The sequence below is a fragment of the Podarcis pityusensis genome (genome assembly GCF_964106645.2).
Source record: "Podarcis pityusensis genome assembly, chromosome: Z".
Classification (NCBI taxonomy): Eukaryota; Metazoa; Chordata; class Lepidosauria; order Squamata; family Lacertidae; genus Podarcis; species Podarcis pityusensis.
The window spans coordinates 8,239,100-8,256,946 of NC_138044.1; the positions used below are offsets into that span (position 1 = coordinate 8,239,100).

At 42.3% G+C, this 17,847-nt stretch overlaps 1 protein-coding gene across 6 annotated transcripts in view; it reads left to right on the plus strand.

Moving 5' to 3' along the window:
• TNC (tenascin C) overlaps positions 1–17,847 on the plus strand; it is an 84,974-nt gene that overhangs the window by 44,321 nt on the left and 22,806 nt on the right. For 2 of the 6 annotated variants that reach the window (XM_080990761.1, XM_080990760.1), the window contains exons 10-15: positions 608–871; positions 8,717–8,989; positions 9,913–10,185; positions 12,094–12,369; positions 13,883–14,158; positions 15,331–15,603. In XM_080990761.1, coding sequence (XP_080846887.1) covers positions 608–871; positions 8,717–8,989; positions 9,913–10,185; positions 12,094–12,369; positions 13,883–14,158; positions 15,331–15,603 — 1,635 coding nt within the window. The remainder of the gene's footprint in view (positions 1–607; positions 872–8,716; positions 8,990–9,912; positions 10,186–12,093; positions 12,370–13,882; positions 14,159–15,330; positions 15,604–17,847) is intronic. The other 4 variants (XM_080990764.1, XM_080990765.1, XM_080990762.1 and 1 more) reach the window with 3 other exon arrangements.

The window sequence follows — 17,847 nt, forward strand, 5'->3', positions numbered from 1 at the left end:
TAAATACTTACTTTGTGCTGCCCTTGAAGGCAGGACTAGATGTAATGTGTTTAAGGGTACAGTATGGTCACATTAGCTGCTTAAAATGCACTGAGGTCATTTTGCCGTTGCTGCAATTCAAACGTTGGTGACATGGCTGAGATGGCAATGAGGGGGGTGTCAACCCCCCCATGGGATCACTGCATGAGCCTGGATACCTGGCCACAATGCTGCCCACCACAGAAGGTGAGCAGACTTGTACCATGCTGTTCACTTTGGGGGGGGGGGTCTGTACCCAACATGCATTACATTTTTTGCTTCCACACCCCTGCAACCCCCACAACCCTTTCGCAACCCTTTCAGTAATATAGGAGTAAACATCTCTTAAGCAATACAGTACCAAATGTTTGGGAATCTTCCAGTAACAGTTCTCAGTAGAAGGAAACTCAACCTCTCTCTGCACTTTTTACACAGCTTGTAGTCCAGAAGAACAGGATCAACAGAATATACTGCTCCAGCTCCACCCAAACACAATTGTTCATTAATTGAGTCTTGTTAAAGCGATTGGTCTACATGGCCCAAAATGGTCCCCCAACTCTACAATTCTCTTACTTCTCTTTGCACACAGATCTGGATCGTCCCAAGGACTTGGAAATCACTGATCCTACCGAGACAACTCTCACTTTGCGGTGGAAAATACCCCGGGCTAAAATTGATCGCTATCGCCTTACTTACATGACCCCTGATGGGAGGAAGAATGAAATGGAGATTCCTGCCGATAGCACATCTCACATCCTAAGATCCCTAGATGCTGGGACAGAGTACACCATCAACCTTGTGGCAGAGAAGGGCAGGCACAAGAGCAAGCCTGCAACAGTGGTTGGCTCTACTGGTACGTGCCTTTGTGTTTGCATCTCCCCAAACAGGTTCTTGGCTTGAACAATGGTTTACAGCCCATGGCTGAGGGCCTGAAACCAATAGCCCCTTGTACACTGACCCTTTGGCTCTGACCCTTCAGTTCACGCCTCCAACAAAATTGTAGGCTTAAATTCCTATGGGGTGTGGGTACAGCAGACCAAAAAAAAAGACAGGCAGCCCATAATATGCCTTTTCTGCCATCAGCCCCACTTCCCTCTTGCTCCAGCTTATATTTGCATCATTTTTATGTTTCAAGAGTTCCAGTGGGCAGGCACATGAGCAGCAAATGTGCTTTGACCCCAAAGATGAGCCCTGTAATACGCCTCTTTTCAAAGGATGGAACCAGGACACTGTGTGGTTATTTGCATGGCGATGCAAGCTGCCACATTAAATAGGCTTCTAGACTGACTTGGGACAGGTTAGGGACAGACTGAACTTAGCCCTATTCAAACCTTAAATTTAAAGCACTATGATACAACTTTAAATAGCCACTTTAAAAATCAATCTGGGAACTGTAATTCATTATGGGTGCTGACATTTCTTACGAGACCCCCTAGTCCCCTTGCAGAGCTACAGTTTCTAGAGTGGTCTAACAATCAACCTCTCTTCACTGGGAAGTCTGGGACTGGTAGCTTTGGGGGAAGCTATGACTGTTTAACATGGTGCTATAGTGCTCTAAATGTATGGTGTGACTATGGCCCTTGTCTTGCAAAAGCTCATTCACTGGGAGAGGAACCATCAAAGACACAAGCTTACATCTGATTAATGCTTGCAGCCATAAATATGATAACAGCATCTTCTTTCTAGGAAAGAACTTTTCAGGAATGAGTTTCCAAGCCAGCCACTCCAAGTCTTTAGCTCCAGTTTTGGTGGTCTGTGCAGTAAAGAAGTAACAAGATCAAAGTTTCCTTCTGTACATATTTACAAGATGTGCATTGATATTCAGATTAGTGTCTGGATGTTAATGAAATCCCCATTGTTCCTTTTATGTTTCAGCAATAAAAAATAGAGTTCTTTGATGGTGGGGGACTGGCATGGGCAGCTCATTAACACCATATGGAAGGTTTTTTCTTCACCTCTATAGTCCCATCTGGTTTTGAGAACCCAGGACAGTGAAATGCAGATGTTCCCCAAATTAGCACATGCTCCACATTTCCCCCATTTAGGTATTGAGTACTTAGGGACCACAAGGAAGGGAAAGGGCTTTCTTCTAGAGTCTCATATCCAATACCGATCATTTGAAAATTTCAAGGCAGACAGTTTCTTTTAACCATCTGCCAAGGCAAAATTCTAAAAAATGCACATGCTATAAATAACTGGAATCTCTCTGCATGAAATAAATTATTGGGTACGTAAAGGTCTATTGTGGAAAGGGATGGTGGGAAGGTATTCATTGCTCTCACCTTGCCTAGTTTTATCTGTCAACTTCTATATGAGGAAGGTCCAGATTCTGAGGGGTATTCCCATTCCTGCTCAGTGGTAGGGCACCTGATTTGCATGCAGAAGACTACAGATTCAACCCCTGGCGTCTCTAGCTAGAGCTGGGAAAGACTCCTGCTTGAAGTCCTGGACAGCCACTGCCAGTGTAAACTATACAGAGCTAGATTGAGGAATTGTATAAGGCAGCTTCCTATCTTCCAGGGGAAAGGGCTGTAGCTCTGTGGTAGAGCACATGCTTTGCATGTAGAAATTCCCAGGTTCAATCCCCCAGAATTTCTAGGTAGGGCTATAAGAAACTCTGGCCTGAAACCCTGGAGAACTGTTGCCAGTCAGTGAGTTGTATTGAACTGGGAGCATGGCTATTTAGATCAAGGAATCCAAGTTAGCCATGCTCATTAAGTACAGTAGGTCTACTCTGAATAGGACTTACATTGGTCACAACCCTATGTAGACAATACTGAGTTAGATGGGCCAAAGGTCTGACACAGTTAAAGCCAGCTTCCTGTGTTCCATATTCTTCTAGGGATTGTATAAATGAGGTCTGAACAAAAGTTGTATAAACAAGTGAGCTCAGATGTCCAAATCTGGACATTTCTAGCATCAAAGCCTAAACCCCCTAGGATTTTCTTGTTTTTTATTTATCAGTGATCGCCAGCCCAGAGTTATTTCTTTCCCACCCACCTCTTCCTGCTGGACAGGGACGCCAACTATAGGGGCTCTGGGTGCCCGAGCACCCACACCGCAGGGCCCCTGACTCAACTTCCAGTGCCTCATGAAGTACTGGAAGTCATGTCTGAGGCCTCGTGAGACCTCAGAGATGCTTTACTAGGCCTTGTGAGGTCTTGGAACCTGACTTCTGGTGCCACAGGAAGTCGGGTTCTGAGGCCGGGGGATGTGTGTGACATCATGACATCACATCGCAACATGACATCATGACGTTACATGCACTGGGCACCATAACCTGGGGCCCAAGTTGGTTCCACTGTTGCTGGGGTCCCTCCGTAATAAGTACAGGAGCTCTTGCATCAAAGTTCTGCTAGCCACTGTTCTGTCTCCCTCTGCCCCCAAGTGAAGTTGCCCTTGTCCCAATATATAAGCACCAGGAGGACCATTCAAACAAGGGCCCAGAAGGATGCTGGGATGTGACTCAGGGAGATGATTGTTCCCTTATTATATTCCCTTGATTGCCTCTAACGTGGGCAAGGAATCTTCCATCCTGAGCCAAATCATACAAGACATGTTGCTTCACCCCTTCTGCTGTTAAATGACACTGGGTCCCCTTTGTACTCCTTTAGCATCAGGCAGCTTGAGTAACCCAGGCTTTGCCTTCTATGATTCTTAAATTGATGTCCCCCAGGAACAACCCATGGAAGCGAAGACTGGGGCAATTTGATAGCATTCCTCCAAAGCAAAACATGAGTGGGCTTTTAGGAGCCGCAGCCGATGTCAGTCACACTCTGGAAAATAAGGAACATGAATAACTTAGGTACACTGATTTTAGCAGAACTTAGTTGGATTTGTTTTGTGGGATTGGGGCACTAGAAAAAGAAATGGTATGAATAGTTCCAAGGCCCTGATCCAGATTAAGTGAGATGGTCTCAAATCCCACTGTAACAACAGGGATTTAAATTGCATTTCCTCCTTGAAGCTCAGGGTGAAACACATTCCCTGCCCACCAGTGTTGTCTTCACAACATCCCTGTGAGGTAGGGTAGACTTAGCTTCATAGCTGCAGCTTAGGATTTGAACCTCCCCTACCCTTTTTCTTTCTTTCTTTTTTAAAGATATTTATTAAAGATACATGAAAGTACAGAATAAAGAAAAAGTATAAAGTTTTAAGATATAACAAAAACAGTAAAAAATAAGGAAAAAAAACATACAAAATAAAACAGTTAAAAACACAATAATGTTCCATAACCTATCTTCCTTACTCTTATTTCCCCGGACCTCCTCATACCTCCCTTCTTTGTATTCCAATTCAATTTGTTGGTTCAGCAAATCCTTACCATTAATCTTTTACCCAATTGTTAACCTTTTTTTCCCATGTCTCTTAAAGCATTACAGCTAAAAACCTCTTAGTTTCTATCCAACATCCTTCTAAAGTTCCTTAATTTTGCAATATTTCTGTAAATAGTCCTTAAATTTCTTCCAGTCTTCTTTCACCGACTCTTCTCCCTGGTCTCGGATTCTGCCAGTCATTTCCGCCAGTTCCATGTAGTCAATCACCTTCATCTGCCATTCTTCCAAAGTGGGTAGATCTTGTGTCTTCCAATACTTTGCGATAAGTATTCTTGCTGCTGTTGTAGCATACATGAAAAAGCTTCTATCCTTCTTTGGCACCAGTTGGCCGACAATGCCCAAGAGAAAGGCCTCTGGTTTCTTCAGAAAGGTATATTTAAATACCTTTTTCAGTTCATTATATATCATTTCCCAGAAAGCCTTAATCTTTGGGCACGTCCACCAAAGGTGAAAGAATGTACCTTCAGTTTCTTTACATTTCCAACATTTATTATCTCCCCTACCCTTTTTCTGGCAGGCCAGACTCTTATTACGGAGGGACCCCAGCAGCAGTGGAACCAACTTGGGCCCCAGGTTATGGGTGCCCAGTGCATGTAACGTCATGATGTCATGTTGCGATGTGACTCTCCTTCTGGTTAACTCCTTCTGCTCAAGGACCACAGACAGACTGAAGTATAGTTCCATTTGAGACAAAGACAGTCAAAGTTCTACTTGTTTTCATTAACATCAGTAAAAATGCTTCATACTCTTCACCTCCTCAGCAGCAGGAAGTTCCTACTCCATTGTAAAGGGTTGGCTGATTCCTGGGACAAAGAAAACCACTGCATCTAGGCCCTGTGCTGTCAATACTGACTAACAGCCACTTCCTCAGGTTTCAGGTCCATCTCTTTAGGTAGAAAAGAAGACAGATTTACCCCAGTCAGCATCCAGGAAAGCATTCCCATCTGGTATGATTTAGGGAGATAGGAAGCTGCCCTAGAGTGAAGCAGACCATTGGTCCATCTAGCACACTATTGTCCCCAATTGCCTGGTAATAGTGTCCACTCAGGACACATTCGTTGCCCTACCTGGAGATGTTCAGGGTTGAATCTGGGACCTTCTGCATGCAAGGCAGATGTTCTCCCGCTGAGCTATGGCTGAAGTAACAGTGAGGGATCACATTTAAATTCTTTATAGCATTCATATTCTCAATATGAACAATATGAACCATATATAGAAATGGCAGCAGCAGAAGCTGCAGGCTTTGCTTAGAGTATAATAAATAGAGGAATTTCATTTTTGGAAAGAATGTTTATAGCCAGATATCTGTTGTCCATCCAAGAAGCTCTTAACTCAAGACTGTATTTATTCTTTTCTTAATCTACCTGCTATGTCTGGCTACTGTCGCCTCATCTAGGCCTCTATATTTCTCATATTTATTATATTTCTACCCCATTCTTCCTGTTAGAGAGCTCAGAATAGCTACATGTAGCTCTCAGTCCAAGCTCATGCCTGCTTTGCTTTGGCAATGTTATAGAAACAGATCATGCACTGGGTTGTTACTAGGATGGGGAAGAAACAGGATTCAGTTTGCATTTAAAGATAAACCTGCCAAATTCACACTTTCCTAAAATAATGTGAATTGAAGCAAAACCATCAAATTTCATACTGCTCTGAATCTTGTGATGTAGTTCTCCAGCTAAAAAAATGTGTACAAAAATGCATATACTAGTATAATCTGTGCAGGAGCATGCATGTTAGTAAAAATAACATATAAAAATGCATTATATTAGGAAAATCTGTTTTCTTAGTTGTTGAAAGCATGACATTTTACCCATTTAACCACTGTATCCCAGAAAATATGAAATTGCTGTTCACTATGAAAACAGGATTCTCTCCCCTTGCCAATAGAAGACAACTAATATGGAGATATAGGGCGCACTATCCACTCCCTTCCTTGAAAACATAGGAGTCAATTCCTAGAGGCTGTGGGGGCTTTGGCCCCCACAATAAAATATTTGAGGGGACTGGGGCCCCATGAAGTTGATGGGCATTCCCATTCAAATGGTGTGTATGCACTGTGTCATGTGGTCGATTATGTGGGGTGGGGCTTACCAGCACCCCCACAATATTTTATTCAAGTTGGCACTCCTGCTTGAAAAGAGAGGGAATCAACAGAGAATGGTCCACTGATTGCACTGCTATGCAGATAACAGGGGTGTGTGCTGACCACAAGGTTCTGTTCGTACCACAGTCTGGCATGTTGGCAAACAAACAACCACAAACACTGGCATTGGTTCGAGTTCTACCCCCCAGAGCAGGAGAAAACAAGCTTGCACCATCTTTCATGTGACAGCCCTTTAGATAGTTGAAGATGGCTATCATATCTCCTCTCAGCCTCCTCTTTTCCAAGCTAAATATACCTAGCTCCTTCAGCCATTCCTCATAAGGCTTGACTTCTAGACCCTTGATTATCTTGCTTGCCCTCCTCTGCACACATTCCAGCTTGTCAACATCCTTCTTAAATTGTGGTGTCCGGAACTGGACACAATATTCCAGGTGTGGTCTGACCAAGGCGGAATAGGCCGTTACTATGGCTTCCCTTGATCTGGACCCTATACTTCTGTTGATGCAGCCTAGAATAGCATTCACTTTTTTTTACTGCTGCATCACACTGTTGACTCATGTTAACAGTGTTCCACCAAGACCCCTGGATCCTTTTTACATGTACTGCTAGTAAGCCAAATGTCCCCTTATTTACTTATTTTCCAGTAATGCACATATACGTGGTTGCACATGAGTCAATTTCATGTAAGTGCAGGGACTCCTGTACATTTATTTTTGAGACACAAATAAGCATTTACCGTATTTACTTGAATTTAATACACACCTTTTTTGACCAAATTAAGTCAAGAAAATTAGGGTGTGGATTAGATTTGATGGTGCATTGGATTTGATTGCAAGCTTGAAAAACACCGCTGACATAGCAATTACTTTTTTGGTTTCAAGGTTTTGAAAACTGAGGTGTGCATTGGATTTGATTGTGCATAAGGTTTGCATAAATATGGTACCATAAATGCTTTAAAAAATGTTTTTAAACTGCAGATAAATGCAGAAACAGAATGAAACAGAGTTATGGGTGAAACACATGAAATGATGCATATCTGAAACAGATAGGTTCACCCTTCCATAATCAGATGCCAGTGTTGAACTGGGAATGTACATTTGCCAAAGCATCTTGCCTCACCTTGAAATGCTTGGAATTCCCTTTCCCTTTCCCTAGTTGGATTGCCTCGTTTCCCTCTCTGCTGAAGACAGGGAATGAACAGAAATAGTGATCAGGGCTGATGCTGTCAGCTGGCACGGTCAGGCATTGGCTGAGGACCCACACTCCAGAAGCAGGTCCACTGACAAGCCCCATCCTCAGACTTGCTTGTTATCTTCACTGTTGTAATCTGTTTGTTTAACCACCTCTTTTTCTGGCTCAAACCACAGTGGTGGTGAGGAGAAGGAGCAACAGATGCCACTGTCTGCTTGCTCATTGGCTTGCCACCTGTCAAACAAGCAGGTGGTACTAATGATGAAGTAGTAGAGCAGCTGGTGAGAATGAAGGACCTGCATCCAAGTAAATTTTACTCAGAACAGACCCATTGAAATTAATGTGCCTAACGTTTGTCATCTCCATTGATTTTAATGGATACTCTGAATATGACTAACATGGGACACAACCCACAGTGAGAAGGCAGTCAGTGAGTAAGGGAAAGGCATGGAGGGTGTCTGGCCAAAGGGCCCTCCAAAAGCTGGAGCAAGCACTGAAGGTAATTTATCTTCAAAGAATACACAATATCCAGGGGGTGCCATTAGCATGAAAGGTCTTCCCATCCACTACTTGCACTCTCTCAATTTACCTCATTTGTTACTGCATTCCTGTAAAAGCTTTGGGGGAGCAAATATTGAATTGTTAATGGTTTACTGTAAAGCAGCAGACTGTATGTGTATGTCTTGCAAAATGAATTTCAGATGGAAATCAGTCCCTGAATTGCCTTTTTAGATCCCACAGCTTAATATTCTTGCTTGCTAGAAAGCTATAGCTTTACTGAGGCTATCAAGGTTTATGGGTGGCTTCGCTGATGTCTGCATCCTCAGCTGTGTTCCTGAATCTCCTTTGGAAATCTTATCCCCAGGTTGTCTCCTAGGACATATAGCTCCTGAAGTGTGTGTATAAGTGAAAGGGAGATGGGCTCATAAATACGTAACCAGGTAAAAATGGAACTCATTATCATGAAAGCTTTGAGACAGACGGTACCTCATCACTCCTTTGCTTGCTTTCTTTGACCTTCAAATCTGATTAACCAATTTGGCTCTCTGTCCTTTATATCTAGAAAAAGAGCCTGAGCTGGGGAATTTATCAGTCTCAGAGGTTCACTGGGATGGATTCCAGCTCACCTGGACGGCTGGAGAAGGGGCCTTTGAGAACTTTGTCATGCAGGTGCAGGAGCCAAACCAGCCAGAAAATGGACATAATATCACCATCCCAGGCTACTTGCGATTTGCGAATCTTACTGGCCTCCTGCCAAGCACTCTTTACACTATCACTCTCTATGGTGTGACTCGGGGCTACAGAACAAAGCCCCTTTCAGTTGAATCCATGACAGGTATCTTCTTGTCTTTTTTTGCATCTGCTCACCTGTTTCAGCCACCATTTCTTGCTTCCTTCCTTCCTTCCTTTGCAGAAAGAGAGAGAATGGCATCTGCTCAACCCTGCATTGTTTCCCTCCCTCCCTAATGATGAGCAAATCTCCTGTAGGTTGACTATTTCATTTCATGGTAACCCGTGGAACCACTTTCTGGAGAGCTACCAGTTGACATGCTACTTGCTTCCCTGCTATTTTCATCTAAAAAACAGAGACAGGGGTTTATCAGTTGTGATGCTTTCCTTATTTGAAGAACATCCCTAGCAGAATATTAAGGAACTGAGTGAAAGGAACTGAGGCTTGGCTGTAGATTAAAGTAATCTTCCAGCATGAAAACCATAGTCCTAAATCTATGCTCAAAGGCACTTTCCTCTGCATTTAATTTCTTTTATAATCATCTGTATTCTGAAGATCTCCAGGCAGCATAATATGCCTCTTCTTCCCCTCCATATGCTATCAGCTCAGTACAGTATTTACAAAGTTTCTTTGCAAGTGTTTCAAAAATGCTCAGCTATTTCCTGAGAGTTTTCTCCCAGCTTAGTTTGTGTGTGTGTGTGTGTGTGTGTGTGTGTGTGTGTGTGTGTGAGATCTAAAGGATATTCTTGCAACTTTCCCCTCTAGAAGTGTGCATAGGAGAAGTCTCAAAATCATTCCTAGGGAGCTGCTCTGCATTCTGCTTCTACGCATGGGGGTCTTGATTATCTTCGACATCTATTTTGCCTTGGCTTTTAGCTTCTTTCCTTATTTGCTTGCTTGAGCTGGTCTCTTCCCCATTTCATCTCCTGCATTGTTCAGCTCGGGACTTGAAGTCAAATAGAACAGACTTTGAACTTTCAGTTAAAATCAAAATTAAAATCAAATTCAATGTTGTTTCCCTTCTTCAGCGATGAAGCCCGAGGTCAGCAACTTAACAGTTTGGGGCATCACCCCTGAAGGCTTCAATCTCTCCTGGATCACCACCAAAGGAAACTTCGAGAGCTTTATCATTGAAATTATTGATTCCAACAGGTTGCTGGAACCCATGGAATACAACATCTCAGGCCATTTAAAGGCTGCTCATATCTCAGGGCTGTCCCCTAAAACTAATTTCATTATCTACCTCTATGGAGTTACTCGTGGTTTCCGTACTCAGGCATTAAGCACTACAGCTACTACAGGTATATGATCCTACCTCACGTGTATCATGTGTTATTCAGTTTCCTTTTCAAGACCGTCCGTAACCTCAGCACCATTTACTCTTTTATACTTCCTATTGCCTTCTGGTGAATTGCAGAAATGGACAACCAAAATTGTAAGTGTGCTGAAGTGTTCCCTTACATGAAAAGATATTTGGAGCTTTCTTCATGGGCTTGCTTTTTTTTTTTTTTTTTTTTTTGGTAGGGAGAAGGGGCAATAAAGAGGAAAATTAACTATTTGTGTATGCCACTTTTAAAGTCATTGTTTAACTATGAAAGAGGTAACGATGGCCACCAACTCGGATGGCTTTAAAAGAGGAGTACACAAATTCATGGAGGGTAAGACTATCATGAGGCGCAATGGCCAAGTTCTCCCTCTAGTCTGTATGCCTCTGAATACCAGTCGTGGGAATCACAGATTGTGTTAACAAGATGGTGGACTATGGTGGGCCTTTGGCTTTAATCCAATAGAGCTCTTCTTACAATTTTGTAACAGAGATAAGTTTTTCTTCCTCTCTTATAAACACTGAAAGTAAGGGTTATCTGGTGAAGATGGCTGGCGGCAGATGTAGGACCAATAATAATAATTCACTCAATGCCTATTTAAATTTTGGGACTTTCCTGTGGTGCAGCATAGATTTTATTATGTTCCATGAAGTAAAGCAGCCATTTTTTCTAGAAGTGTAGAACACATCCACTTTAAGGGAAAATGAGAATAGAAATGCTTGTTAGTCCATCACAATATCCTATTTTGATGGACTTGGGAAATTTCTAAGTAGTTTTTTCTAAGGTATATTATACTTTCCATTGATCCTCCAAAGGTTCATAGGGAAGAGAATGGAAAGTGTGCTGAATATATGTAACCACATCTAGCATCTTCTGTAGCCCCTTGCAGATGTTGGTTATACATGTGAAGAACTAATGAGTATAACAACAAATCACTGTTCCCAGGGAACTCTGGGAATTGTATCTCTGTGAAGAGAATAGAGGTCTCTTAACAATTCTTGGCACCCTTGATGTGTTAAAAATGTGTAGTGCAGGTGGGGCCTTAATCTTAACAATAAAGTCTCCACCCACCCCAGTTTCACTAAAAATATGAAGTTATGAAGTTTCCCATTATACATATAATATTATACACATACTATACCCCCCCCCCAGATTTACTAAAGATTTACTGAAGTAACCTGCACATAAATAGATAGACACAGCAACACACATAACTCTATAAAGCAGTCTCAGCTAGCACAGTATGTGGGACTAGTAGTCCAACAAAACCTGGAGAGCACCATGTTGGTATCAAAATGCATATGTTTCAATATACATATAAGAGTGTCCAGAGGAAACAGAGTACAGCATGAGGCTTGACATTTTATGGGTATTGTCACAAACATATGCACAAATGTATTTTTAAACATAATTTTGCATATTATTATCCAGATTTTTTTAAAAAAAACCAAAAACAAACCAACAGTGCACATAGTTTAGACAGGAGTAGGTTCTCAATACAAGAGGCAGTTCAATGTGAGAAAAGCCCATGGGTTAGAATTCTGTGTATATATCTCTTTAAAACTGATTCATTTTCCAGTCCTAGTCGTCTCAATGCTACCTACTGCTTTCCTGTATTTTTGCCATTGTATAAGTTGGACAACCAAAAAGCACCCTTTAAAGGTTGCTTTAAATGTTAGCTCTACTCAGAGTAGACCCAGTGACTAACTTAAGTCCATTAAATTCAGTGGATATATGCTCAGTAATATTTAGCCGGATACAACCCAAAGTTTACAGGTAGGATTCCACCGGGCATGTTTCTTCTGCATCCTTGAGTTCTTCTGTTATTGTATTCCACCTTGGAAGTTTTGCCCATGTTGATTCCAATGTGTTTTTTCCTCATAGTAACTGCACATCTCCTTAGCAAACTCACAGTTTCAGATACTTCCTCTGACAGCCTGTCCCTCATGTGGGAAGCGCAGGACGTTGCCTTTGACCATTTCCTCTTAGATGTTAGAAACACCAACAACCAGTCTCTGGACTCCCAGCAGTACACAGTGCCGGGGGACTCTCGGAGCTTTGTCCTCATCAATCTCAGACCGAACTCTAATTATACCCTCCAGCTTCATGGCTTGGTTGATGGGCAAAGTAGCCAGACCTTGACGACATGGGCTACCACAGGTATATCACCTCCAAGGTTTGCCTTTTCTCTGATTCCTTTTACTCATAAGTGCAGTTTCCCCAAGTATGATATTTTCCTTCCTGTCTTAATTTAGAAAGGGTGCTTATTTCTCAGAACCGGAGTAATCTTGAAGGAGGACAACATTGTTACAACTGTTGTGTCCCAACAATTAAGGACTTCTATATATGCACACATGCTAATCTACATCACATATGTATGTGTATGTGTGTGTGCTACTTACAACATACATATATGCATATATAAATATATGTGTATGTACTTGTTCCAGCAGACATTTTTCTAGAGCATCACTGCATCTGATCTCCCATCACTGACCATCATTGCACTTCTTCTGTCTTTCTTCTTCCTGCTTTGATGTTTTCATCATGAGGCCTTGCTATCCCACAGTTCTTGTCATCCTGAGAGATAAATCTTTGCATGCCACCTCGCTTTATGATGGCACATATCAGTGTTCTGCTGTTGGACCTAGAAGACACCTCAGTTACTTATATTTTCAGTATTGCAATGTATCAACCAAAGAGAGGTGGGAAGCTGCATGGTTGGTACCAATACCATTATACATATCAAGAGTATCATCTGCCTGGCATCTCTACATATATTATTATGCTGAGTCAATACTTGGAATGGAAAAGCAAAGCCCATCTCTTTCTTGAGTTTCCAGCCCAAGAGTACAGTCACTTCTACCAATCATCCTTGATTGGGGTTAGGATGATAACATACCTTCCACAAGATGCCAGCGTGTTTTGCTAACAAAGGCACCTCCAGGGTAACCAAGATCCTACTGTATGTCTTGCCTGACAGGATTCTTTCATTTTGCATTGCATGCAGGAGCTCTTAAGTTCCAAGGCCTATGCCTGATGTGACCGGAAAAGCATGCTTTGACAATGTCCAAGTGGTGAAGAAATGTTGGGGAAACTATTTCAAACTTGCATGTTAAGTCTGGTGGTGCTATATCTGTCTTCTGTGTTGCTGTACATTCCACCATCTTCAGGTGATCATGAGATCACATTGAGCTTGTTTCTTTAAAGGCACATGAGCATTACAAAACCATGCCAACACTGCTTTGTCACCATATGGCAGCATGAGGGCAGTTCTAGCATGAGTCCTTAATTGGGGTCAGTTAGGTTTCACACATGCAGTAAGCAGTGCTGAGGCAAGCACAGCTTCTTGGGAGCTGGCGCCTGCTTAAGTTCTGCTTTGGTCCCTGCTCACACCCATTTTTCTCCCTTCCCTTCCTGAGGCAAAAAATAAAACATCTTACCTTGGGGAAAGAGAAGGGAGACTTATTGGGGGGCTCTCCTAGATGAGCAGACCATCCATTGATGCAAGTTATGTCATTTTTATACTCTGGACTTAGTGGTTTTGTGCCAGGGGTGGGGAACATCACATGTTGTTGATTAAGTGATGCACCTTCTGTTTTCTCTACCACCACATGGCTGCCAACCAGTAATGCTTTTCTCTTTCCGCTTTTTGTGTTCCCTTTTTCTTCAGAGGTCGAACCACAGCTGGGCATGCTTACACTCACAAATGCTAAGGCCAACACATTCAACCTCTCCTGGACCACAAGAGATGGGCCTTTTGCAAAGTTGGCTGTAAATGTTAGAGATTCCCATTTGTTCCGGGAGTCTCAGAAGCTTTCGGTGTCAGGAGAGGCTCATGACACTCTCGTCTCAGGCTCAGTAGATTATACTGATTATGACATTAACATTCAGGGCACAACCACAGGCGGGAGACACACTGAGTCTCTCATCTCTTTGTTGATGACAGGTACCCATTTAAAAGACATTGGGTGTTTGTTCCCCCCACCCCTTCCATTCCCCTCCTATTTGGATTAAATGAATTGGCAATTATGATTGCGGCATTTTCACCATGTACTGCCTATCCCATATCTAAGAATGTTGATGGATTACAGCTTTGTGGAGCAAAGTTGATTGACTTTCAATTGAGGGTTGCCTGTTTGTTTGTTTTAAACCAAACAGCAGTAGGCAATGGACAATACTAAATTTATATTACTATGTGTCTGGAGAAGAAAACATTGACGGTTAATATGATCTCCATCTTCGTGTAATTGTAGTCATGAGATCTTGGTCTGCCTTGGAAGGTGGTAAATTCTCCTTTGCCAGAGGTTTTAGACCGATATTGTTGGGCTAAAATTGCCATCAATCCCAGCCAACATGGCCAATTGTCAGGGATGATGTCTAACAACATCTAAAGAGCCACAGGTTCTCTGGTGCTATACACAATTACTTGGAACCAAGTTCCACTGACCACACTGAGACTTACTTCTGAGTAAACACACTGAAGTTTGTCTACCACCGTCATAGATCAGTGTTTCCCAAACTTGCATCTCCAGCTGTTTTTGGACTACAACTCTCATCATCCCCAGCTAGCAGGACCAGTGGTCAGGGATGGTGGGAACTGTAGTCCAAAAACAGCTGGAGACCCAAGTTTGGGAAACACGGCCATAGATCTTAGAAGGCACTGAAGCAGAGCTTCCATAGTCTCGGTTATGACTAGGACAGGTCCATGCAGGTGTTGATGGGTCTTCTAATAACCTGGTCTCAAACTGTGGCATAACCCTTTATGCAGCTTACATAGACCACATCATGAAACTTGACTGTGCTATCCATGGAGATATTGGATTGTACCCAAACTAAGTTCTCTTCAGAGTAGACCCAAATTATTCAGTTCATTGATTTCAACAGGTCTATACTGAGTAGGACTGGCACTGGATACAGCCCACTGAGTGATGGATATGCATGTATGAATCTACCTTGAAAACTATATACAATTATTTCACCATTAATACTACACTGTAATAGTTGCTAGTTTCCCCTGCTCCCCCATGCAGACCTGTGGTTTATATCAAGTTACACGCACTGTCTTATCTAACTCTTTTTTTTCTCCTTTGTGTTTTTCACACCTTCCCCTTCTTTCAGAGCCCTTGCCCCCACTGGAAAACCTCACTGTCTCAGGCATTAATCCATATGGCTTTACAGTGTCCTGGATGGCATCAGAGAATGCCTTTGACAGCTTTCTAATAATCGTGGTGGATTCTGGCAAACTGCTGGACCCCCAGGAGTTCCTCCTCTCAGGAGCCCAGCGTCAGCTGACACTTAGAGGTCTCATAACTGGCATTGGCTATGAGGTTGTGCTTTACGGTTTTGCTCATGGTCGTCAAACTAGGCCCTTAAGTGTTGTTGCTCTAACAGGTATTTTAATGCAACTGGAATGTTCTCTACCTCTAATGCACACTTTCTTCATCCTTCCTCTGGACACTTTTTATTTTAATGCCTCATTTGGTGACCAACCATGGTTTCCTCATCACTAGCTACTGACACATCCACTAACATGACTCCCATACTTCTCTTTCTTGGATGCCCTATTTTTCCTGTCTCTTGGAGAACCAAACTGAGAGAACCAACAGATGTTGATTTGTTCAGATGTCTTTGAACCCCTATCCAAAGGGGGAGTTTCAATGTATCCTCATTGATTGAATCTTTGTTTATACATTCTACTTCTCTTCCCTTGTTTATTTATTCTACTTTTGGAAAAGCAGATTGCATGAGGTACACAGCAAGAGAAGAATTCTCCTATCCAAACACTGATCAGGCTCACAGATATGGTTAACTTCAAGAAAACTTGAGCTTTCAAGAACTCCATGAGTGTTAAACTCCCTATGAGCTAGGTCATTCTGCAAAATGATGACAGGGACAATACCAGCTGTGAACATTATGGCCGACCAAGTATTCTGAAGGGTACCCCACATCTAAACCCATCAATATATCCATTTAACTAAACTTAGCCTCACCACCATATTGTCTTCATTGGAAATCTTCAGCAGTGGCTTTGACCAAGGATTTAAATCCGTGTTAGGAACTTACTTCTGAAGGAAGAATAATCTAAATGCTTGGAACATTTTTTGGTAGTACTCCAGGACTCCTTAAAACACCTCTTCTCCATGATAGTCTGATCTATTTTCTTCATACAAGAGGATCTGCAATGATGGCAAATATGATCTAAGTTTGCATACATAGTTGAGCTTTCATATTCCTTGTAAGCCGAGGTATCCAGCTTCATTGGAATCCTATTGGGGAAGATTTTACTTAGTTGATTAATATATTGTCTTTCTTCCATAGAACTCAATGCAGCACAGCATACATAGGATTCCTAGGCAATCTCCCATCTAGGCACTAAATAGACCTAGACTGGTTTTGAGCTGCAGCCAGGTTGTTGTAGCTTGTGCCTTCACACTCAAGTAGCAAACTCCTAGTTCAAGGGTATGATCTAGCCCTCTATAAATAATTCGTCCTGCCCTCTCAAGACCAATGGCCAAAAGAAAAGGAATGGAAGTAGACACAGCACTGCGATGGGTGGAGATGCTTCCCTACCATCACCTTGATCATTTAATGGATAGACAGCAGTAATATTCCCTCTCTTCAGCTGATCTGCTTTGTTCAGCTGATGAGGAGGTTGTCTGCCTGTGTATGTCCTTTGTATGTGCATGTGAGAGTGTGTGGGGATCATACACATCACTGCATTGCCCCACCAACCTCAGTCTGCACTTAGCCAGCACCCACCTGCCTATCTTCTTTCTTGCAACCAGTCCAGGGGGTTTCAGTGTTTTAGTCTCAGTGTTGCCCCTTGTAGAACCCTGCAGGAAGCTCTTGACCATCCTACTCTCTCTCTCTCTCTCTCTCTCTCTCTCTCTCTCTCTCTCTGTGTGTGTGTGTGTTTAATCCTTTAAAAAAAATCACCATATTAATTCAATTCCTAGCCAAGAAACTAAGGATTTTTCCAATCCTTAGCAGCATTATTTGACATCTACCCATATTTACTTGTAGCCTTTCTGTTCTCTCTCTCCATCTCTCTTTCATTATCTCAGAATATCTTGCTAAGTAAACACAGCTCCGGAAGGTGGAAGAAAATTGATGCTACAGCAATCTTGGCAGCTTTTGAAGCATGCATGGCTAAACAGTGATACCGCTTTATTTAGTTCCTTCCACCTGTAAAAGTGCAACAAGTGCACTGCTGCATCAGACCCAAAGTCCATATAGCCAAGTTATCTTTTTCCACTAGTGGCCAGCCAGATGGGCTTGGGAACTATTATGTCCCCAGAGGAACTAATTCCAGTTCACATATGTCCCTTTACAAGATGAGCTAGTTCAGTTCATGTTCAGTTCACAGTTCCATCTAAGTTCATCCAAAGTAACCCTAAGCAAAAAAGAGAAAAAAATCAGCATTCCCAAGTTGCTGAACTGAAGTATACAATATATTTAAGACTAAGAAGACATCAGAACACACACAGTAGACTGTGAGTTCTTTGGTTTATTTACCCCAATTATGATGTTTACGTTTAAAGGCCCAAAGAGTAAATAAACAAACAAAACCCACATGTAAGAAAATAAATCTGAAGAAGAACTAGAAATTGTTCAAAGTTTCTACCCCCAAATAAA